The sequence below is a fragment of the Mesoplodon bidens genome (assembly GCF_964165515.1).
Source record: "Mesoplodon bidens genome assembly, chromosome: 20".
Classification (NCBI taxonomy): domain Eukaryota; kingdom Metazoa; phylum Chordata; class Mammalia; order Artiodactyla; family Ziphiidae; genus Mesoplodon; species Mesoplodon bidens.
Window position 1 is genome coordinate 35,912,269 of NC_138181.1, and position 25,147 is coordinate 35,937,415.

The 25,147-nt window shown below is 42.7% G+C and overlaps 1 protein-coding gene across 2 annotated transcripts in view; it reads right to left on the reverse strand.

Moving 5' to 3' along the window:
- The window catches only part of ASB5 (ankyrin repeat and SOCS box containing 5), a gene marked incomplete at its 5' end in the record, with an annotated part of 96,357 nt that overhangs the window by 59,622 nt on the left and 11,588 nt on the right, over positions 1–25,147 (reverse strand). The window contains one exon of one of the 2 annotated variants that reach the window (XM_081220904.1): positions 22,566–25,059. The exons of the other annotated variant lie outside the window; for it this stretch is intronic. Coding sequence (XP_081077030.1) covers positions 22,566–22,642 — 77 coding nt within the window. Of the gene's footprint in view, positions 1–22,565; positions 25,060–25,147 lie in introns of those variants that run through there. 2 annotated transcript variants of the gene reach the window in all.

Consider the following 25,147-nt stretch of genomic DNA (forward strand, 5'->3'; position numbering starts at 1 on the left):
GTATTTTGCTTCAAGATATGAAGGATAGCTATAACTTCCTAAGAAATTTGTTCATCACAAATATTTAGAATATTTTATTCCTTTTCCCAGGCCCAGGACAAAGATGCTCAACAGTCTTGGATACAGGGAAGAGAGCAGACACTCCAGGTCTTAGAAATAAACCTGATGTCACATTAGAATCCATGGTTGCTTAGTTTAAGAAACTAAGGTTCTGGGGCTTCCCTGGTGGTACAGTGGTTAAGAATCCGCCTGCCAATGCAGGGGACACGGGTTCGAGCCCTGGTCCGGGAAGATCCACAAGCTGCGGAGCAACTACGCCCATGTGCCACAACTACTGAGCCTGTGCTCTAGAGCCTGTGTGCCACAACTACTGAAGCCCGCACACCACAACTACTGAAGCCCGTGTGCCTAGAGCCCGTGCTCCACAGCAGGAGAGGCCACCGCAGTGAGAAGCCTGTGCTCCGCGACGAACAGTAGCCCCCGCTCTCCACAACTGGAGGGGGCCCGTGCGCAGCAACAGACCCAACGTAGCCAAAGATAAATAAATAAATGAATAAATAAATAAATAAAAAGAAAGAAAGAAAGAAACCAAGGTTCTGGAACTGCAAAATCTTATCTGAAGATGTGATCATTGCAACGGTAATACAACAATGTGTAACAGCGCAATATATTTTGTTATGTATTACAGCAACCCTAAACCAGCCCATGAATTAAAGTTGTACAAGTAGGGGAAGGCAGGCAGTGGAAGCTGTATGGCTGTCTGAAAGCCTGGGCATTTACCCTGAGGAGCATCTGTCAGCCAGCATCACACATGTCCCAGGATAAACTGGGTAAGGCAGCACAAAGTGCTAGGGTGAGGTCTTTCAGAGACCCAGCTCTAGCTGTGAACTCTGTGAACCTGGGCACGTTCCTGAAACGTCTGGCCTGTTTTCTTACCTATGAAAGAGGCTGATAGTGCTATCACAGACTTGTAAGAGTGTATGAGAATCTGGCCTGAATTCTGTTCAATTTCCTTTTAAATAAAGGCAACCCCTGAATTTGAGAGCCCCTGATTTTATCACTGATTCTAAAATCATAACCAAGCTCACCCTCCAGTAATAAATTGCAGCTTCTGACCACTAAGTAACCACAACCTACGCCTCTGCTGAGCAGGTCAAGATAGGGCTCCCGGTTCACCACATCCTGCTGGGGCAGGTCCTGTGAGCCAGGAGACGACACACAGCAGGCAGACAAGGTCCTTTTGCTCTCACACTGTTAAATCAACATCAGCTGACTCAGCCTGGACGCGGAACAAATAAAATATCCAGTTTTTTACAGGAGATTTTCTTGAGATTATGCAACTTTTTGTGCTCTTTTATCTGATGGCCCAGAATGTAAAAGGGGCAAAAAGTCAAGAGAAGCCTTCGTTTGACCACCAACCTCACCGCTGGTTCAGTGTTTTATACTCTCGCCTGTCTTTCTCACTTGGTGCAGGAAACACTCTCAACCCTCAGTTTTTCCTTACAGTTACGTTGTGGCTTGAATTTTTCAAGGTAACTGCCCCCGAGCTTGGCCTGGTCCAGCTTTCTTGGGGAGCTCCCCAAACTGGCCTTAGTCTGTAATATCACCAAAGGTAGGAGTGGGCTTTTTAAATATTTTGCAGAAACAAACAAAGATGAATATGTATGATGCTGAGGTCCACGAAACCAAGCTAAGATCACTCCTGTGGATGGGTGGGGAAGGCAGACTCCACGAGACAACTGAGGGTCCTGGCAAGACTGTGGTGCCCGTCACCCCTTCACATATTTGTCATCACGGGGATTTGGCAACTCGTATGTCGAGAAAGCGAAAGATCAGTGTCTGAGTAAGTGAGGAGCTAATTGGGGTCAAATAGGTTTTTAAAGTGTATCTTTCCTCTCTCCCTGAGTTGGGATAAGTCCCTTCTGTTTCACAATCTGGCTATTCAAACAAGCGCATTTAATATTGACCCACTTTCTCTTGTACGATGGTTTATTATAAAGAATATCTGCAGCATATTTAACGGGCCTAGTTACTCTCGGGTTATCTGAGGGTAGGTTGTAGGTATTCCCTGATCATACATGAACACTTCCGGAGAGGCAGCAATGCCTCTGGGGCCGTTGAATCCTGACCCTCTGACTTGCCATTTCTGGGACCGCCGGTAAGTCAGTTAAGCTTTCTGTGCCTCTGGTTTTTCATTCATAGAATGTGAATAGTAATAATAACTACATCAACTGGTTGTCAGGACTATTAAATAAGTTACTATTTAAAAGTATTTGGAACAATGTCTAACACATACTAAGTGCTTTACAAGAATCTGTTGAATAAATAAATTTTGAACTAACAAAAAATATGGGACTTCCCTGGTGGCGCAGTGGTTGGGAATCTGCCTGCCAATGCAGGGGACACGGGTTCGAGCCCTGGTCTGGGAAGACCCCACATGCTGCGGAGCAACTAAGCCCGTGAGCCACAACTACTCAGCCTGCACGGCTGGAGCTTGTGCTCCGCAACAAGAGAGGCTGCGACAGTGAGAGGCCTGCGCACTGCGATGAAGAGTGGCCCCCGCTCGCCGCAACTGGAGAAAGCCCTCGCACAGAAACGAAGACCCAACACAGCCAAAAATAAAAATAAATAAATAAATAAATAGAAAATAAAAAATATGGCAACTGAAACAAACTGATGAAGATGCGGTTGGAAGACGTAGCTCGGTGTGTAAATTGGTGTAAGAATCCCAGTAACAGAGATGCCCTAAATATAAATATGAATGCCCTTTCATTTTCCATGAGAAAAGATGAATCCTGAAAAAATGTTCCTAATGGGTATATTCATATGAATCAAAACTGGAAATAGTCCAAATGTCCATCAATAGGAAATGGATAACCAAACTGTGGTATATTTATAAAACATAATACAGTTGAACAATAAACCGATTAAGCTACTGATGTGTGCAAAACATTGAAGAGTCTCAAAAACTTATGTTGAGCAAAAGAGTACATATTATATGATTTCTTTTATATGAAGTTCAAGATCAACACTATAAATATATGGTGATATGGATTAAAAGAATGATTCCTGGGGTTGGAGTTGAGGATTGACTGGAAAGGGGAATGAGGTATCTTTCCAGGAAGACGGGAGTATTATCTCTCTTTATTTGGGTGCTGGTAACATGGAATATATATTTTTAAAAAATCTTGTCAAGTGTATATTTCAGATCTGTGCATTTTACTCTAAGTGAATTACATGCAATAAAATAAAAACTGACAAAATAAATAAATGCTGGCTTCTGGTAATGGCAGGCTAGTTAATTCAGAACAGACCTCCCAGTGGAGACAACAAACATTTCTGGATGAAATATTAAGACCCTGTTCCTAGTAATATCAACAAACTATGAAGAAAGTGAGAAGTAATGGAACCAAGAATTTAGGACAAGAGGAAAATCCAGAGAGGGGAGCAAGGGATTTGGGGCCACATTTGCCCTAGGAACAGGAGGAGATGGCAGAGAGGTTAACCAATCCTCCTCACAGTCTCTTGAGGACAGGACAAATAAAAGTTGAAGTACAAGGGCTGCCCAAATCGAGGACCATGGCACAGGGCTCACACTGAGAGCTGATATCCAAAAGCTGTAAAATACAGAAGTAAGAATGAACCAGAAGTAAGCCCGCTGCTTTCAATGACTACAATCTACATGGTCTAGAAAATTTCTATCCTGGAGACTGGATTAAGGTGACTCCAGATGGCTAGTGCTCATAGGCACCTGTCAGAAAGAAACAACAGCAAGCATGTCTCCGGAAGAAGACAATATCACAGGCCTTAAATTATTTCTATACATCTTTTAAAAAACATATCTAGCACTCATTGAAAAATAAGGAAACACACAAAAAGGTGTATCGATGTGAATCAGAACCAGCACAAAGAACAAGAGAAAGAGACCCATGAATATTCGGGATAGTGAAGCTTCCAGAAATCTAACATGTATCAAGTATTTTACTAAGCTTATAGAGACAGATGCCAAACTAACATCTCAGCAGGAATGGGGTCTTTAAAAAGGACATCGCAGATTTGAAAGCAAAAAATTAAAAAAAAACAGATATCTTTGAACTGTAAAACCTGCTATCGGCAATGGACGGGTACACCAGCAGGTCAGTTTTAACTAAAAGAAAGTCAGTGCATCTGAAGGTGAGTCAGAAGAAACCAGCCAAGATGAAAGAGACAGAAGAAAGAACAAGAGGGAGAGAAGATGCAAGTAGAAAATCTAACGTATGTTTAATCAAGGTCTTGGGAAAAGAGAATGGTCCAAAGCAAAATTTGGAAAGATAATGGCTGAGAATTTTCCAACACAAATGGAAGGTATCAGTCCACAAATTCAAAAACCTAATGACTCCCAAGCAGGCTAATTAAAAAAAAAAAAAATCCCCCGTCAAGAATGTGAAGGGTCTGAGATTTTACCCTACTTAAAATGTAATAAGTACCTGCCATAGATTCGTGGCTGCTGACAGCACACACCAGCCTCCTGGGTCAAAGGCTATTTCAAGTCAAAGGACTCCATTATTCAAGGTACAGAAAGGAGCAAGAGGATAGTGTTTGCATCAATTCCTCCAGCCTCTCACGTCCCTCAGGGTCCCAGGTATATCCTGCACATGTGGTTTGTGCCACAGCTGAGGAACTCCAAGCTTTAGGAACCCAGATCTTTCTTAATGGGCAGTAAGCTTGCCTCAACTTTGCCCTGGAGGGAGACCATTATCTTTATTATACTGTGTACTACACAAACCTGCCCTCTGCTCCAGAGAAAGACGCTGATCTCTATCTCCCAAAGAATCTTATACAAACATCCTGGAAAAGATGGTCTAGGAAAATGGCAGCAAGTGCCTCTGTTTACAGAAGAGCACAGACACAGAGACCCATGGAGAATTGTGTGCCAGCCAATTTTCCCATCATTTCTGGTTTCTGGCTAATTTTCCCTTGAGTCTGTCACAGGGTCAGCCACTGTGATTAATCTGATCAACAGAGGTTGATCACCATCTGGTTTCAGCTTGACCCAACCGGCAGTGAACCAGACCCAGGTTTCAGTTCTTACGAAAACAAACAGCAGCTGTGCACGTGCACGGCTCACACAGACACAGTGCTGAGAAAATGATTCCCTATACCCCCCAAAAACTACTGTACACTTTCATTTAGATGAAGTTCACACAAAGGCAGATTTGAACCACTGTTTTTAGGGACACATACTTAGGTGGCAAAAGTACGATGAAGAATAGCTAGGCAGTGTTTTACCAGGTTAGTAGTTATCTTGGAGGGGCAGGAGGTGTGACAAGGGAGGTGCACATGGCAGGGGGCAACATCCTATTTCTTGAACCTGAGTTACCACTTTATAATTGGTTACGATATATATTTGTTTTGTGCATTTTTCAATATTGTTGAATTTCACAAATTTTAAAAAGGGAGTAAGTCGGGCTTCCCTGGTGGCGCAGTGGTTGAGAGTCCGCCTGCCGATGCAGGGGACACAGGTTCGTGCCCCGGTCCGTGAAGATCCCACATGTTGCGGAGCAGCTGGGCCTGTGAGCCATGGCCGCTGAGCCTGCGCGTCCGGAGCCTGTGCTCTGCAGAGGGAGAGGCCACAACAGTGAGAGGCCGGCAAACCGCAAAAAAAAAAAAAAAGGGAGTAAGTCCCTTAGCATGTTAATGGGTAAAGGAGTTGGAATCTAAAATCAAAATCATTTGCTCTTCTGGGTTACCAGTTCAAAGTAAAAAAAAAAAAAAAAAAATTCTCAAGCTAAACTAAGATCCCAACATGATGCTACTAATTTCTTATTCTGCTCAGTCCAAGGAGTTCTCAGGAACTGGGCAGAGGTGGAGTACCTGCAACCTCTGCAGCCTAGATTCTCACTTGAGTGACTGTCAGGGCATCAGAAGTCCTACCAGCTCAATGCCAGGTCCTGGATGTTCCTCACTTATCAGAAAGCTCAAAGAGATACTAGGTCATAAAGGATTGTCAACAGCCCTAGCCCCATACCAAACGCAGAAAATAAACCAATTCCCAGGTCCTGGCAGTTATCCCAGGAACAATTACGTTCCTAGAACCCAGTATTAATATTGCCAAAACCATGGCAGAAACTCAATAGTATCTGAGCGTACGAGAGTAGAGAAGGAAAAAAAAAAAAAAGAAAAATCTGGGTTTTATCTTCACCAGATTGCCTGTCAAAGGATGCGACCTGTACATCTATGCCGTGAACTTAAAGAGAAGACATGTGTCAGCAAGAGCTGAATTCGTGTACTGTGGAATTATTACATCTGGAAGGAAAAGCCCACCCATATACACTCTTCTTTCTCAGTGACATTTGCGACACTGAAATCTTTTTGCAGAGATTCAGAGTTTGCAGCGGAGACGGTTCCAGTTGCAGGATCTTGTTTGCGGTACTTTTCTGTCCACCCAGTGAAACATCGTCCTTTCCATTTTCCCTTCAGCCTCACACGTGGGCACTCTGGGCTCTGTGTGTGAGCCCCCCAGGGGGCTGGTCCCAACAGTTTCTTGTGAGCAGACACTTTTAGTCTTGTGCCACCGAGGCTGCTGCCACTGTCTTTTCTTGTGGAATTGCTTAGGTTTAAGAGACTTGTACCTCAGACAAAGTGTCCAGCAAGTCCTCCACATTTGCTCCAACTGGAAAATCACCCTCAACAAACTGCTGAACTGAAAGCTACTTCGGGGATTTTTAATGCCTGTTTCCTGAGAGGCCTGGGGAGGCCTTTATGAATTTCTCCAGGTGCTTTCTTTGCTCCACTGTGAATTCTAGAACCCCAAGCATGTTTCTTCAGTCTGGGGGCACAGGTTTGATCAGCGGCTTGGTTCTAGTCTTCATGCTACTTTGTCCCTTTGACGTTTATCTATTGAATCTTTGAGTATTTTTATATTTAATCCCATGGATAAGCCACATGAATTCAAGGTTATTGTTCCTTGGACCAGCTTGCACCTAAATGTAGATCGGGGCATCTCAATTTTAATTCTAAAACGTTTCTAGTGTTTTGTGGGAGCACAGCAATCAGCTATCCTACCTTCTGAAAGCAGCAGATACATTCTGTCTTCTAGTACCTACAGGGTCTCTTTCCAGAAAGACCTGTTTCTCTATAATGAATGCTCCTTCCGGCTCGTGTCGCACTATCATCGCTGAGGTCCCACACTCTGCAAATGTTTGCCGGGTGTACCTCGGGAGCAAGCTGTAGTGACCTGTACCCCGAGACTGCACCTGTGCTGATGTCCTTGTGCCTTCGTTTCAGAAAGACGCTGACCGGGTGCTGTTTGCTCAGAGCCTCCCCTACTTGCAGTTCTACCTTTATTAGGAGAAGCCCCTCACCGGTGAGCAGAATAGAGAGGTCACAGCTGCACACCCCCAGCGGGGGCAACATCCACACGGCCAGAGTAACTTAGTCGGAGCAGTGAGAAGCTGAGTGCACCACTGTGGGCGGCTGACCAGTCTAAGAAAAGCTCCTGAAGGCCACCCAGCATGGCTGCTTTATGTCTTTTGTGGACCCTAGGCACCATGCCTTCAGGGACCACTTCTCCGAAATTAAAAAAAAATTATTACAAACTTATCAAAAATTATGTTTTATGACTGCATTGGTATAAAGACAAATCCAAACTGGATTAGATCTCTTTCTGTTCTTCAGATTTGAAAAGAAACGAAAGTACTTTCAGGGGCCCCTGAAAGGATCGTGGCTTTAGGCGCCATGCTTACTGTGTCTACAGGGTGAGTTGTCCCTGACATCAGGCCAACATGCCCTGCCCCACAGGAAGTCCAAGCCCCAAGCCCAGGCTCTGACAACTCCGTGTTGGGTTTTGTTCCTTCTCACTTATTTCTCAGGGATCCCGGCCAATGTAACAAAATGATGAAGGCTTGAGGGCGTCCAGTAAATAACACCTTTTATCCCTCCTCAAGGAACAAGACAAATAGTTAGGAAGATGGGGGGCAATGTATCACCTTTATTACCCAGAGAGGCTAGGTTGAAAGATACCATCCATTTACTCTAGGAGTTAGGAACATTTATCCACCCAACTGCTGGCAATCTTGGATGGAATTAGACCGCTCTGCAAGGCAGGGAAGAGTGTGCCCCGGACAGGGCAGCAGAGGTGCCTCCTCCTGGGAACAAGCTAGCTCCCAAGAGGTAGAACATGGAATGCTGGGGAGCGTGCCCAGATTTTTCTCCCTAACACTTAGCAATCAGAGTAGTCTCTCAGTGCAAGGGAGGGAAAGGGGGGAGAGAGATCACCTGAGTGTCTATACGTAGGAAAAGGCATCAGGAGGTCAGAAGAAGTATTCCCCTCCAAAGAGTCCCTGTTAAGCTTTAAGCATGTTTAGAATCTCTCAGAGCACTGGAAGAATAGGAGAGGAATTACACTCAAAGTTATTCTGACTTTTTAAGCATGATCCGCACGCAGAAGAAGGAGGGAATGAAGGTAAAGCTCTATGTCACTCACTCAATAAATCAATAATATTTATTAAAATGGTTACGCCTACATCCTTTGAAATAAAGGCCGTTCAGAATACCTGAAGCATTTTTTTTTCAATACACGTAATAGAGGAATAGGCGTTGATTCTTGGAGTTTAACAAACAATCGTAATATCCATAAAAAGTAGGAAAGTGATTCCTTGCACTTGAGTTTCTGTTGCTGGGTTGAGTAGCACTAAAAGTAAACAAACAAACAAGGCAGAGAAAAGAAAAGTCTTTGATAAAATTATCTTTTTATTATTATAGAAAGATCCGGGTCTAACTCCATCAAATCTCTGTGATATTCATTGTTCAATACAAATATATTCACTGAGGGCCTCTACATGTTAACTGGGCATATGGTGGTAAACAAGACAGTCTTTGTCCGCGTGGAGGCTGCATTCTTCTCTTAAAACAGGTTCCTGGGCTTGAACATTAAAGAGAAATTACACCCAAATTTTGATCCATAGGTTTCCCAAGGACAAAAAAACCAATAAATATTATTTGAAGGAAGTTGGGAAGATAAAGAGTAGCCTTTGAATCCTTGAGACTACTGTGACTGGTAAAAATGATACTTTTTGGTCAGTTATGAGTCATAAATATAATTATCAATTGCTGATCCATTTTTCTCTTTCACTTCTGCATGTAGATATAAAAATACATCATAAATCACCAGCACAGAATTACCATAATCAGGTCACAGTCAAAAGGGGGCAGCTTTATTCAACAGCAGTTTAATTGGAATAAATATCCTACAATATCCCCTTTTAGATACTTTTTAATATATGGAGTCTTGAGGATTTTTGCTTCCTCAGTTTTATCTCACGATAATCTACTTTATCAATTATGTCTGGCTAGGTCAAAATGCACTCAGCCCTAGTGGAGTGTAGCTTTGTTTCATCAATAAACTCCTGGCGAAGTTTCCTAATCAGATTTATGTTTTACGCCTTGTATAACTGTGTGAGGTGACCTTGTAAGGCAATTATCATTTAAATTTTCTTCAGCCAGGTATGCTTTCCAGTAACCACATGCCTATATCTCAAGCTCTGCTTTTAACCCATTTCTTTCTTCTTTCTCAACCTTGTACCTGAATAACTCATTAGTTGGGAAAGCTCAATCATTAATTTGCTTACTGCTATTGATATTATAATTAATGGCAACAATATTGTGCTTTTCTAGTAAGTTACTGTAGTAATTATTATACGTTCAATCATCGCTTTAAAGTTGCTTTGATACATTATTAGTGCTAATCACTGCTACAATGTCCCTGAAATACATACAACTCTCAGTACACGTGAACACACACGTGTTCACACACACGTGCTCACACACACACACACACACACACACACAAACACAGTTGGTTGATAACTTGGGAAAGATACTTGCCACAAATTCCTTAAACTCAACTCAACACATCTAAAGAAATAATGCCACAAATTATATTTTCTGACAATCCAAACGATAAAAATATTTGTTACAGATTTGAGATAAAATTAGGAATTCTTGGAGTAACTTTGTAAAAGGATTGCTAAAGCAGGTTTTATTTTTCCTCGGTCGGAGTGATTCTCAAATACGAATGGGTTTTCTTAAGTTCTTTATTTCCATGGGGGTTTTGGTGTCGGCGCTGGGTAATGCCCGGTAGCACCACTTGTGTCTCACAATGGCTTCTCGTGAATACTGTCATGTGATGTGCCCAGACCTGCCATACATATTAAGACCTGACCAGAAATAAAAATACAGTTTCATCACTGAAGTCAAAACTGTGTTAACTGCTGTGAACAGATGAGATTCCACAGAGGCCTCTGGCCAATGTCTGCAAGACAAGGGTTGATGTGGAATCCACGCAGCCTCTGGACCGGGGCAGGACCACATGACTCGCTCTGACAGGCGACGTGGGAGCGGATACATGTCACTTCTGGGACGAGGCGCACAGTCGGCCACTTGCCCTCCTTCTTGCCTTAGCAAATACGAAGGCAGGAGACCAAGCCTCACTTGGCCTGGGAACCTGAGTGAGGGCAGCATGTGTCCCCAGCAGGACTCAGAGAGGGGGCAGGAGGCCCTCTGGGCTTTGGGTCACCAAGGTTAACATGTTACTGCGGCACGATGGAGCCTGCCTTACTGATCATCTCAGCTAGGCAATCGCGAAGCTTCCACAGCAGAAAACATGGGCTGAGGATTTATATCCATTCATTCAGTAAAACTTATCGAGTGTCTACTATGTGCCAGCACCATGTTAGATTTCGGGGAAACAAGTGTGAGCAAAACAGTTTTCCCTTTTGTCATGGAGCTTATATTCTTGTGGAGAACCTGAATACTAATGACTTAAAAGATAAATAGGCCAATGGGTGCAATGTAGGAAACAAAGGGCGGTGCTGTGACAAAGAGTAACGCTGGTGACCTACAGCCAGGGAAGCCAGGGCACGCCTTTTAGAGAAGATTAAGCAGAGTCCAGAAAAATGAGTGTGCCAGCCACGTGAGATGGTGCCAGGCACCGAAGAGGAGGCTCAGGGGCCTGTGGCAGTCCAGGATCCTGGCTTCCCAGGACCTGACGGAGGGCCGCTGTGCCTGAGGCCGGGCATGAGATGGTGCTGACACAGGGGGCGTGACCGCTGTTTTAGGGCCACGGAGAGCGGCCGATGTCATGTGCCACCCAGATTCCCCTTCAGGACGGAAGCGTTTCTTCTCCCAGCTGCTGGCGGTGCTGCCCGCTGACTGCCCTTGGCTGTCAGTCCTCTGGGGAATTGCCCGCGATGCTCTCTACAAACCCGCCTGCGTGCTGGGCTCTTAAAACAGCACAGAAGGGTCCTGGGAGCAGCCGCCTGATCTGACCTCAGACCTTCTACCACGATCTAGAAGGAACCGCTGCCACCAGTGACCATCCAAACGACATTGCCTCTGCTGTGATTCTACAGGCTGCTTCACTCATCCCCAAAGCCACACACCCGTGTCTGCAAACATGGATGTCAGTCATCATTGCCTCCAATTCATCTAGGAGTCATCAAAAAAATTACCGAAGAATTGCGGACGCTTGACTTAGAACGTTCCTTATGAAGAGTGATTATCTGAGAATCTGCACGAATGTCTTCAGGAATGGATCAGCTGTTAGCCTGCTTTTTGGCAAAGTCAGAAAAAGCCTTTCTCTCAGTGGAACTATAATTGATTATCTGAGTTCACTGGAGAGGGTTGCCGCTTGAGAGATTTATTTAGAGTGTCTCAGATCTAATCACTGGACTGAGAGTCTAATGAAATGCTTCTTTTATAATTCCACAGGGTCTTCAAATAATTTACTCCTAGATGAATCGGAGGCAGGGAGCGCACGCGTGGGCACCGCCCTCAGGAGGCAAAAAGCTCAGGATGCTGGTGTTCGGGTTTTCTGTTCTCTTTGCTTCTAGAGTTCATCGCTCTGCATAGGAATTTTCAGAAGTGGGAGGACTGGCATTGGTTGTTTGCTAGTATCTTCCAAAGCAGAGTTTTGGAAACTATGTATTACAGTCTCTGGTAGGAGGCTCTATTTGAATCCTTTTAATAGTAACAGCGAATTTGCCTGCTACTGTTCAACTTTTTTTTTTTCACAGATTCTCTTCTTTGTTACCAAACATTGTTGTTTTAGGCAGCAATAAAGCAGATAATGAACACGTTTTCATTAAAGCAAGTCTTCTAAAGAGACAAAATCTCCCTGGCATAACAACAATCAGATATTAAAAGAAAACACAATGGGAACATTAAGCCAGTGTTTCACGACGCATAAAAGACTCCTCCTCTTTGCCACGGTTGGCTTAACCAAAGAATTCTATTTTGTTTTAAATAGTCTAATATACTATTATATTTAAGAATAAAAACACTACTAACATATATATATATATATATATATATAAATATTGGATTTGGAGATTTTATATATATATATAATGTTATCATTTCAAATAACTTTGAATAGATTACCTTATTAATTCTCATAATGCATTGACTGAACAAAAGCATTGTGTAGGTCGAATATATACTTCATATAAAAATGTCAATTTAGCCTGAGAAAATCAGGGACGCTTTATTCCCCCAGTGGGAATAAAGCTTCAGTGATCTCCCTGATCAGCTTCCTTGTTCTCCGTTGCTCTGCTATGACTTTCCTAGACCCCTTCTGTTCCCTCCTTCTTACTATCTATAACCACAAATATGGGCAGCATTCAAATCATTTTCCATGAAACTCTTAGGTTTCAAGAATCTCAGGAGTAAATATGGTGAGGTGCCACCTGACCACACATGCCGGTGGTGTTCATGAGCTTTAGTGCTTAGAAAGCTAGGGCCCTTGCAATGAGTCTGATTGGGAGAGAAGTCTGCAGGACACATCCTCAGAGATTTGAATCAGTGGGTCCAGAAAGCTTTATCTAAACAAATATCTCAGATAATTATTTTGCAGCCAATGGATGAAGCAACATTTGGGAACCATTGTTCCTGACTACCTTGGCTCTGATACTTCACATTGTAAGGCATAAGAATATCTGGTCTAGCACTTGGAGTGGATCTGTAATACATTTCATAGAGAATTAATGCAGCATTTAACTACATTCTGAGTGCAGTTACTATTTAAAACCCAGAGGTGATGAATGAGATGAATACAGTTGATAATAAAATAGCAAGATTGCATATATCATAATTGCATCAGCTGTACTTAAGTCACTAAAAATTAAACCCTTTTTCTTTTCTGAGTCAACAGATCATGACAAGAATCACGAGCGTTATCATTGTTTGTATTGAATTATTCTCTCAGATAATACTTAGTATGACTTGTGTCAAAGATACCATTTTCTTCCCAATTAATTTTGTATATAATACTGCCCCACTCCACCCTGGTCAACTGAAGCAACTACCTCATATTCCAAGTTTTTGTTTTCCTGTAGATAGTGTAAATAGCAGTTTCAAATTTTACATATAAGAATCACTGATTTTGGTGAAGAACGACTCATTAAAGTCTGTTTGGTACATGATCGACCCAACGGCTGAGAGCCTGGATCTATAGATTGACTTAGAGAGGAGGGCAGGGATGAAATAAAAAAGCTAAGTCTTAGGGACAGACAAGAACAAAAACAAATAATAAACATAAAAGTAGCAGATAGGGCTTCCCTGGTGGTGCAGTGGTTGAGAGTCCACCTGCCGATGCAGGGGACGCGGGTTAGTGCCCTGGTCCGGGAAGATCCCACGTGCCGCGGAGTGGCTAGGCCTGTGAGCCATGGTTGCTGAGCCTGCGCGTCCAGAGCCTGTGCTCTGCAACGGGAGAGGCCACAACAGTGGGAGGCCCGCATATCGCCAAAAAAAAAAAAAAAAAAAAAAAAGTAGCAGATAACATTTATTGAGCGCTATTATATCAATTTAGAATATACAGAAATATCTTATGTATTTCAGTATATCCTAAAATTATCAAAATATAGAATATGAAACTCTACTCCAAGTATCTTTTCATGGAATATCTCATTTACTGCTCATGGTACTCCTGTTATGAGCTGAATTGAGTCTCCTCCCAAAATCATAGGTTGAAGCTCTAACCCCTAATGCAACTAACTGTATTTGGAGATACGGCTTATAAGGAAGTAATAAAGGTTACGTGAGGTCTTACTCCAGTAGGACTGGTGTCCTTCTAAGAAGAGGAAGAGACATGAGAGCTCTCTCTCTGCAAGCGCATAGGGAAAAGGCCATGTGAGGACACAGCAAGAAGGTGGCTGTCTACAAGCCAGGAAGAGAGGCCTCCCCAGAAACAAACCCTGACTGACCATATGCTGATCTTGGACTTAAAGCCTCCAAAACTGTGAGAAAAAAATTGCTGTTGTTGAAGCCACCTAGTCTGTAGTATTTTGTTATGGCAGCCCTAGACTAATATAACCCCTGTGAGATAGTAGTGTTAATAGCTCCATTTTACAAAGGAGAGGTACAAATAACCTGCCCACGGTCAGAAAGCGGACAGCAGAATAATTTTCAGCAGACTGGACGGCTATAAGGTCAGTCAAAATGAGTGAGAAAATGTGTGAAAAGAAGTGCCATAAGCAAGAATATTTAAAACACAGAGATACGGTTTATAACAACATAGCAAGATTGCTTACACAGTAGTTGAATTGCAGGATTAAAAACCCAGGCAGAGAGAAGTAATCTTGTAAAATGCAAGTGGCCCAGGAAAGGCAGAAATGGGCTTTTATCTGTTATTTGAAGCTAGATGACCTTGGGAGCAATTCAGGAAAATTTTTCTAGCTTGATGCAGAAGAACAAACAAGGGAGTAGGTAAAAGATAAAGTGTGAGACAACTGTAAAATCCTTATAGCTAGCTGTACTAACACAAAATGAGCAAAAAGACTGCATCCCATTGTACTTAGAATAAAGTCCAAATTCTTTACCATCGGCTGTATTTGTAGCATAATCTTAGAACTTATTATGAACCAAGACATTTTTGAAAATGAAATACCATCACAAATTTTCAAGTACAACATGGTTAAACCAGAACAGTTCTGGGCAAATGTGGGTACAGCTTTGCAAAGCTTCTCTTATAATCAGAAAATCAAGCCCAATGAGTACATGTAACACATCAAGGCTATGTGGCTAGAATACCCAACTTTAGAAAAAAGATTTACCAGGAATTATTTCATTAAGAATTAATGTAAATGATCAAGATATATTCTCAGATATCCATCATCTACATGTTTTATTTCAGCAACTCTCTCCCTAAACCTTTAAATAAATTTTCAAAGGTGTTACACACATAAGAAGTAATTCTTACCTTAAAAACACTAATTCTAGGCTTGGTAGAAGAATTATAAGTTCACTGTAAGCCTTTGAACCAAAGAGAAATACAAGTGTCATGTGGGTCCCTCTCTGTACCCATATCTAGGTTCAAAGCCTCAGTGAAGATAGAAAGTGAAGAAATGTAGTTTGTAGATTTACTGAAGTGTTGCTTTTTCTTTATATTTGTTTGAGGAAAGAAGGAAGACACCTTTCACCACTTTCTTCTAGGGATCTTGGTGTCAGGAATCACTTGGGATCTTTCCCAGGAAGGTTGTCACAAAAACTACCAACTGCTAAATATGATAACTTATAGTGAAACGTGTCTTATACAAATGAGCATCATAAGGGCAGAAAGACACGCAAAGCGTTCATGTACAACTCAAATCCCATATGCTCATTGTCACCCGAACCACAGCTGTCTTTGGGGCGCTGGGTCTTGCCTGCTGATATGGTTAAGTCAGTGCACGTGGCACCATCATTTTCTCAGCGTCTGTTAACAGATCTTATTCCAGGCCACAAGTTCTTTGCTTCCCCACATGCTCCTACAGTGCCATACACTTGTGAACTGACGCATGCAATATGACTCATGACTAAACCACAGAAGCAGAATCTGTGCTTCACGAATTCCAGTCGTAGCAGTACATTCACATCCCCCGAATGGTAGTTTTTACTTCCTTCCAATATAAGGATTCACAGAAATGTAAAAGTGCAAAAAATTGGAACATACCCCAGCACCCAGAAGCTAAAATCTCATAAGTTCTCTTGAAGCACTTTTGTTTCTTCAGAATGGACCTTTCAAAGTAAGGATGTAAAGAATTCAAATATTTCCTTATTCCTTTTTTGTAAGTTACTAAGATGGAATAATAGAGTTCTACATGGATTTTTAACTTTTTAAGGTATTCTCAGTAGCTAAAAAAAAAAAAAAAAAACTCTGAAAAAAATAGCAGTTTTAGGAATTACTCTGAGTTTTCTAACCTTCTCTGTTACATATATATATTGATTTTAAATTCTTTTCAGCTTTACACACATAAACAAGGAGCATGAAGGTGCTATGGGTTCACACAAAGAATGATGAACGTGGCTGGAATTATGGATTTTGCCTAATTCATTCCTCTTGCTGGGCGATCAGATGAGCTGATGAGGCCGCTGCATCGCTCAGTGATTAAGGAGAAGCAGTGAAAGCATCTCCATCCAATACCATGGACACGAGAGGAGGCAAAAGACTGTGAAAATCAGGACTGACTGAGCAGGTAATTCAAGGTCAAGAACCCAGGCAAATGAGCTCGCATGAGTTGGCACGACAAGCAGGGCCCAAGGCGGGCACTGGGAGCAGAGTGACGAAGGCAGGGAACCTGAAGTCCCGGTGGGGTAAGTGCCCGGTGCGGTAGGTCAGAGTGTGTGGGCAGCACGGGCCGGAACATAAGACCGAGTGCACGTGCAGGACTTACGGTAAAACACAGACGACAGCAGCTCCCCTTACGAAACAGACTGGGGCTGTTTCCATATGTTTTGGTAGAAATCCTTTAGGACTTTCTAAATGTGAAAATTCATGACAGGGGAGATAGTCCTTGTGTCGGGGTCCCCTCAGTTTTGGTGATTCTCTAGAAGGACACACAGGACTCAGTGTACAGTCATGCTCACAGCCAAGGTTTATGAGACACTGAAAGGATTACAAAACACGATCAGCTGAGGGCAACTGTGCATGGGAAGCCGTCTGGGGGAAGCAGGCCCAGATGTCCAGGACCCCCCCCCCACCGCCCCGTGGAGTCACACAGGATGTGCTCCATATTCCTCCAGCTGGGGACCGTGACCACATGTGCAGTGCTGTCCACCAGGGAGGCGTTCGACTCAGTGCCCAGGGTTTCTACATGGGAATCGTCATGAAGTCACCCTCTGCCTAGCATGTACCAGACTCTCAGAAGGAGGGCAGGTGTAGCACGGACCACATTGGTTCTACCAACAGTCTAGGGACAGTGAGCCGCTTTTATCATTTAGGGGAAGTTTTATACCAGTTCAGGGAACCGTTTCCCAGCCAAGTCCCCAGATGCCAGCCAAGGGCAAACCCTGCAAGCAGGTACTTCTAAGGACAGCAGTCTCAGGCCTATTGGGTTAACCCTTCTACACAGTTCCCATAATTATTTTCCCCGTTTATATCCATCCCAGGTGCAGCTGGCTTTGTTTGCCAGTGGGTATCTAGAAACTTTTCTATACTAAAGAGAACGCAAAGGAGCAAGAAGTAATAAACCTCATCAGGCATGGTCTGAATTTCTGGATCTTACTTTAGGGCTTTGGTGGTCTGCATTCATAATAGCAGGGTACTGGGCCAACTCCATCCTAGGACCTGATGCCCCAAAGCTGGCCTGAGGTTGACAGCCCTTTCTCAGGCCCCTTTACCTCAGCTGCGACGAGCTTCCTTGGGATGTGTGTGCAGTGATTGCAGTGATACAGATTAGCAGCTGGATTTTCCAGTGGCCAGATGTCTAGCATGTTAGAGATACAGTTGGAACAGTGGGTTTCTGGGTGAGTCTGAGGGGGGCCAGGAAGAGAGAAAAGCTGACCAGGCTCTTCAACTAAGAGAATGCCACTGCTTCACTAGCAGCTTCTCACTTTCCTGCAAGGACAGCTGTCTAGATGCTATGAGCAGAGAAGGTGGATATTAACTGCCGATTCTATCCAAAGAATCCCAATAACTTCTGGATGTCTTTGATTGTCTAGAGAATACGGAAGGACTTCTTGTTTTTCATTTTCCTTGGGAGGGTGACATTTAGCTCCACAGAAACCAAGGGTCTCTGGGATAATTTCCAATTAACTGCTATGCCCTGACCAAGGAGGCTCCATAAACTATTCTGGCCTGTGCATGAGGGGCAGGCAGCTGTGAACCCACGCACTAACCTGTCATGCAGGCTAACAGTCAGCGCACACTGGTGGGCCAAAGACAGTGGACCGAAAGGCTAGGTTCAAAAAGCAAGCCTGAGAAAGGAGGGCCCGAGACAGGAACGAAGACCCAGAGTGCAAAGCCGAGATGCAAAGAGTGACAACAATGGAAGGACAAAAGTATGGAAGAGCGGCTGCTTGGAGGAATGTTCTAGAGGCCGACGATGAACTTTATAAAAGCCCCACAGCCTCCTGAGTGGAAACATTTGCTTCTTTGCTTCATTCCAAGGGCCCTGGGCTGAACGGGTAATTTTCATGTAAGTAACAAGGAAAATAACGGAACATACTCTAACAAAAATGGAAACATATTCTTAAGTTTCCTTAGTGTCATAGGAGTCATGCTTGGAAAAACTTTAACAGACACAAAGTGACCTGAAAGCAACAAGTTTTTTTTTTTTTTTTTGGCAGCACGCGGGCCTCTCACTGCTGTGGCCTCTCCCGCTGCGGAGCACAGGCTCCGGATGCGCAGGCTCAGTGGCCATGGCTCACGGGCCCAGCCGCTCCGCGGCACGTGGGATCTTCCCGGACCGGGGCACGAACCCGTGTCCCCTGCATTGGCAGGCAGACTCTCAACCACTGCGCCACCAGGGAAGCCCACGAGTTTTGTTTTGTTTTGCTTAAATTACCTAGTCCTTTGTTCCCTCAAATGCCCAGTAAGTGGTTTTCCTTCTGCTTAAGTGTTTTGTTTTTCTGGTTTTCTCTCTTTAAAGAAATGCATAGGAATAGAACTGCTAGAATTATAAGACTGGCATGGTCTATTTAATAGTCATTAACCAAACAAATATCTTGAAAAAAATAGTTTTGAAGCTATCTGTTTGGTTAAATACACGTATAATATGTACTCCAAGAGGCTCTATATAGGGTATAAAAGAAGTCATAGATCCATGCAATCAAACCTAGGAGGTAAGGGTGACATAGATGATATAACCATAAAAATTCATTATAACATAAAATTAAGTTATAAATTCTGGTTTATGGAAAGAAGTTTCTGAAAGAGTTCAAAGCAGTGAAATCTAGGTAAGTAGAACTTGTCAAGGAATATTTGGCAGAGGCAGGGAAGCCTGAGTTGGAACCTAAAAGATGGGAAGAAAGTGGAGGGGGAGACTAGAAGGGGCGAGCGTTCTAAATGAAGGGAACAAGAGGTAAGGCGTAAGGAATCTGGCAGATGAAGGCCCTGGGAGCTAGGGGAGAAGGTGAGTGTTGCAGAGACAAATGTGGCAACGTGGGCTGGACTTAGAGCTCTGAGGTCTTGAAAATCAGGCAAGAAAAATCAAGGAAGTGGCAGAGACAGCATTTCATAGCAGAAAGGGGGCTGACAATTTTGGAGAGGCAATTCACAGAAAATACTAATGAGCGACAAACATATTTCATCTGTAACCTTACATTCAGAAATGCAAACTGGCAATCGGCTCAGCATAAAAACCAAAAACTCCATGGTTGTTAACCGTGCCTGGGAGTGTAAATGGGCACAACCTTTTGAAGGCTATTTGTCATTTATCACAATTTGAAACACATACAACTTTTGGATCCACGCACTGGGAGAGAAGTCTTTGAACCTCTGTGTTCACGCATGTTTTGCTGGGTACGCCACCGATGCAAAGCCCTGACTTCTCTTTACTCAGGCCGTTTCTCGAGTTGTATTTGCAGTGGGCAACCCTGAGGGAGGTGGTGATGCCTCCTTGCTGACTGCTTGCTATAAAAGGTACGTTCCTCAAGCTTAACACTCCTCAGCAGAAATGCAAATGGTGTGGGCACAGCTGACATCCGGGCCCTGTGTGTCACCCCTGAGGGACTCGGAGGCCAAGAAGAACCAATTCAAACATGATGCTCGTGCTGCTTGCTGTGCCCCAAGTAACAAAGTCCTTAGTCTCTGACCCACGAGTCTCACATCTCCTGGCTTCATCCATGAAACAGTCCTCCATGAAACTGCATCCATGAAATGCCAGTGAATTGGTGCCAGGATTGGAATTTGGGCTGAATGACTTGATACGGATATTTCCCAGAGTCCTTGGAAATACTCTCAGTGTAGTAAAAACCTAGAGGCTCTGGATGAAATTATAGGGAAATTCACAGATGTAACTGCTCCTTCCCTCCATCTGCACTGCCATCGCCTTGATTCACGTGCTCATCATCTCACGTCTGAACTACTGCGATAATCTCTCACCTGGTCTACCCGCCAGCAGTCTCATGTTTCCCTAAGAAATTACTTATCTACCTCGAGACCCCATGGTCTTTATATTCAAATGACCTAAAATTCCCAGAGGTTCCAACTGTCTCCTGGATGATGTTCAAACTTATCCCCCTGGCATTCAAGCCTTCTACAATTTGTCCTCAGCCTTCAGATCCAAGTTAGCTTTCACTTGATACCATTTTACCAGTTTGTACTTTAAATACTTGCTATTTGTGTATGACATGTATATTTTTTCTGTGAAAATTCTTCAAAAATATAGTTTATGGATTCAGGGCATCTCAATTCAACTAGAATTTTTTGAGCATCTACTAGGTACAAGGTTCTGTCCTGGACATTGAAAGGGATAGAAAAATGTATGACTCTCCATGATGGACAGTATAATTTATAGTCCCTTTATGAAAAGTAGTTCTAATGGGAGTCCTCAGTGGGTCAGACCCATAACATACTCCACTGCAGCAACTTCCTTGGGTAGCCTGGTGCTTCTGGGGCACTTTACACATCCCGAACACAATAGCATATGTGATTACAATGCTGTCTCTTTAGGTTTATCTGCCTTTTCCACAGCCTAACTGTCCACGTGCACACAGCTTTATTTAAAGTATTCCCTAAGTTACTCCTCTTCCTTCTTCTTGGCTCAGTGTTACAGAAGAATAATTATTTGCAAATAAGAAGATGGAAACTTTACCTTTATCCTGTGGTTCTTCCTACTCTTGGAAAATATAACTAAGCATGTCTTCCCCGGTTGACCACTCCCTATTTATTCAAGTGCTGACAAAGCCCTCCAACTGTTCCTCTCATAACTGCCATCAGGTTCTCAGTAGAAATTATCAAAGAGGAGAAGACATTCAGTCAAAAAGTGCTAAACCTTAACTGAGGTCTACAGTATTATTTTAGATAAATAAGAGCCTCAATTTCCTTCCATGCAATCTTGGCAACTGACAAGCTAGAACTCAGATCGAAGAGCATTAAGAGTAAAAGAAGAATACTTTATGATGCTAAAGACTACCATTCATGATGAAGACATACTATTACTTAACAAATTGTATAAAGCAGAAAGTATAAAGATGAGAGGAGAAACAGACAAAAACACAATAATTTGGAGAATTTAACACATCTCTCTCAATCCAAGAAAACAAAGATAACAAAAAGTTAGTAAGGATAAAAAAAGACATAGATAACATAATCAATAAGATAGATCTCATAGATATATATCAAGCTCTGTATACCATTAGCAGAAAATATATAACCTTTTCAAGTGCACACTGAATATTCACAAAAGTGACATTTTAGGCCACAAAGAAGACCTCAATAATCCAAAGAGTAGAAACAACATTCTCTGTCTACATGAAATAAAATCAGACATCAATTTAAAACAATCAAAAGGAAAAAGGTCCCTCCTCCTGGAAATGTAGCTCATGCGTGCATGCACACACACACGCACACACACACACAATTAAGCTACCCCCAGAAGAGAAATACAAAATTTAAACACAACTGATCAAAAATTTTAGGATACAGCTAAAGTGGTTATCATAACAATAAAAATGAAAATATATCAATTAAATATCTAATCCTTAAAGCTAGAAAACCAAGGAAAAGTGGAATGGAAATAGTTGATAATGTTAAAAACAAAAATTAATGAATAAGAAAACAAGGAACTGTAGAATTAATTAGGAAATGTAAAAGATAGTTCTTTGAAAAAATTCAACAAAGAAAAAATACTAATTAAAATAATAAAAAAGGGAGAAAGCACACATATAGGTAATTACATTGAACAATCAATAACCATCAAAAAAGAAGAGTAGCATCTCAAGGTAATTTCTACCCAATTTTTAAAGATCAGATAATCCAAGTGCCAGTTAAATATCCTAGTGCCTAGAGAAACAAGGAAAACTTACAAATTCATTTTCTAATCTGAGTATAATATTACGACCAAAAAAGAAAAACACAGATCAATTTCACTTACGGATATTTATGGCAAAAACTTAAAAGAACAATTAGAAAAGAAAGCCCAAGATCATATTAAAAATTAATTCATCATGACCAAGTGGAGTTTATTCCAGGAATGTGCAATGGTTCAATATTAGGAAATCTGTTCATATAATCCATCATATTAATAGAGTGTCATAGTTTGTTCTGGCTGCTATAACAAATTACCATAGACTGGGTGGCTTATAAATAACAGAAGTTCATTTCTCACCGTTCTGGAGGCTCAGAAGTCCAAGATCGTGGTGCCGGTGGATTCAGGGTCTGCTGAGAGCCGGCTTCCTGGTTCATAGACTGGTAGTCTTCTCATTGAGTCCCCACATGAAGGAAGGGGTAAGGGAGCTCTCTGGCGTCTCTTTCAGAAGAGCACTCATCCCATTCATGAGGGCTCCACCCTCATGACCTGATCACCTACTGGAGGCCCCATCTCTTAATACCATCACACCCGGAGTTAGGATTTCAACATATGAATTTGGGGGGTGGGGTCGCAAACATTCAGTCTATGGCACAGAGTTAGGGAGGAAAATTATGCGACCACATCCAAAGATGCAGAAAACACATGTGAAAATAATTCAACACTCATTCATGTTAAAGAACACTTCTCAATAAAAAAGGAATTAATGGATATTTCCTAGATATCAATATGATACACACACACACACACACACACACACACACACCACTTACATCACAAAGCCACTATCTTACTTGCTGGAGAAATGAAAGGATGCCAATTATCTCCATTATTGAGGGTTTTGTTAGAAATATTAGCTACTGTGATGGACAAGAGAATATAATTAGAAATTTAAAAACTGGAAAGGAAAAGGTAAAGTGTTCTCTAATGTACATGGTATGATTAAGTATCTAGACAATCCAAAGAAACAATGGGAGAATTACAACAGAATAAGAGAATTCCCCACCCCATCCCTATTCTGCTCCTATTGTGGACTTGCCTGTGTTTTGGAATTCTCAGTCACTCAAATTCAAGCCATGATGTCATAATAATATTAATTTCACTTGTGCTTTCACAATCTACTTTCCACCATATTTTGCACACACTCCTATCTAAGCAATTGCTAAATCATAGATTTTTGACTCTGAAATGTCCCTATCGGTCTTTCTTTTTTTTGTCCCTTTGTGGTCAACCTCAGGCATTTACTCTCTACATGTAACTTATAAATGGCTGTCTGTTCAGTGATGCCACTCTTGTTTAACATGTAGTTTCTTGTGATATAAGATCCTAACTCCTTGGCCAGGTTTTCTACAAAAGGCCCTTAATATACCTTTCCAGACTCTTTTCCACCTAATGCTTTATACATACATTGTTCAGCTGGACCAGACTGCTGGGTATCTCTTACATAAACCCATACTTGCAGTCCCGTATCTCTTAGAATACTCCCCTTGGACATCAACACCTGTAACAACAAGCATCCCTTCTCTAAGTCATTCTATAATAAGAATACCTAATTGTTTTGTTTATGCACTGTGCTAAGTATTCAATAAATCGTTGTTTTATTGAATAACCTCTGGCTGCCTGGAAGATAAAAATTTAGGGTTTTAACTCAACTAAGGATCTCTCCTTAGTTCATAGTCTATCCGTTTTTCATTACTTGGCTTTGCTCCAGTTTAGCAGGGACTTTGCCTTATTAGTCCGGTACTCTCAAAGCCTAAAACTCTACCTAGAACAGTAGGCACTTAGTAATAATCTAACTGCATGGCTGTATGAAAACTGAGTGATTAATGAATAATGCAAAGAAGCAAGGGCTCAACGATAGACAACGTAAGCCAGCATCAGGATCATATCATCACTTTCTGGTTTGCAGGTATCTCAGGTGTTCGTAAACTCTTCTGGCTTACGGACAGAGAATTTTTTTAAAAAATTAATTTCATCAGATTACTGGGCCCTCTGAATCCCATTTTTATAAGTACAAAAAAGCCTCGTTGCAAAAGGAACAAAGGTGTTGGCAGACAGTATATTTAAGCTCAGGGACTGGCACTGTATGAACCCTACGGCCCCTCAGGGTCATTATGTATTGATGGCTTGCTAATGTTAAATTGTAAGTTTATGTATTTTATAGCACATATCTTCTTTATATATGATACATATTTTACGTAAATAAAACTTATACTTCGTGCGACATAGCGATTCCACAGCCACCACCGCCTTTGATCCTAAGGACCTAGTGAGGTCATCCTTTCAGCTCCCCGATACACCTTGTTAAATGGACTATTTAAACTGGGTAGCAGCATCCTTATCGGCTAACACAGCGTTAGCAGCCGATGGAAGGCAAAGCATTAACAGGAACTGGTCTAAGGTTGGGCGTGGAAAGTAAAGGCTCCCACGCCCTCCCAAAAAGCCGAAGTTCTAACTTTGACCAGGTTTGACAAAGAGGAAGACTCGGCGCTTTCTAAAGCTCTGCTTCCAAACGCGACACGTCAGGACACAAATCAAACTACCTGGCCCCGCTGCCGGTTTAAAGTGCAAATGGACGGAACCTAAGCACCCAGGAAGCCGCAGCCGCAGAGCACCTGCCGTAAGGGCGGGGAAAAGATGGTGGGCGAGCCGCGGGCCGAACGAGAGGAAGCCAGCGCCCAGGAAGCCAGCCTTCCGCGGCGAAGCCCCGCCCCTCTCTTGCTGGTCGCTGATTGGTGGCGGCGCCAGACCGCGCGAGGAGGGGCGGGCCCCCGCGCCGCTCCGGCTCTCCGGTTCGGCGCGTCCCGCCCGCTGGTGGGTGTGTCCAGGCGGCGGGAGCGCGCGCGCTCGCTCGTGTCCGGGGACCGGAAAGGAGGCGGGGC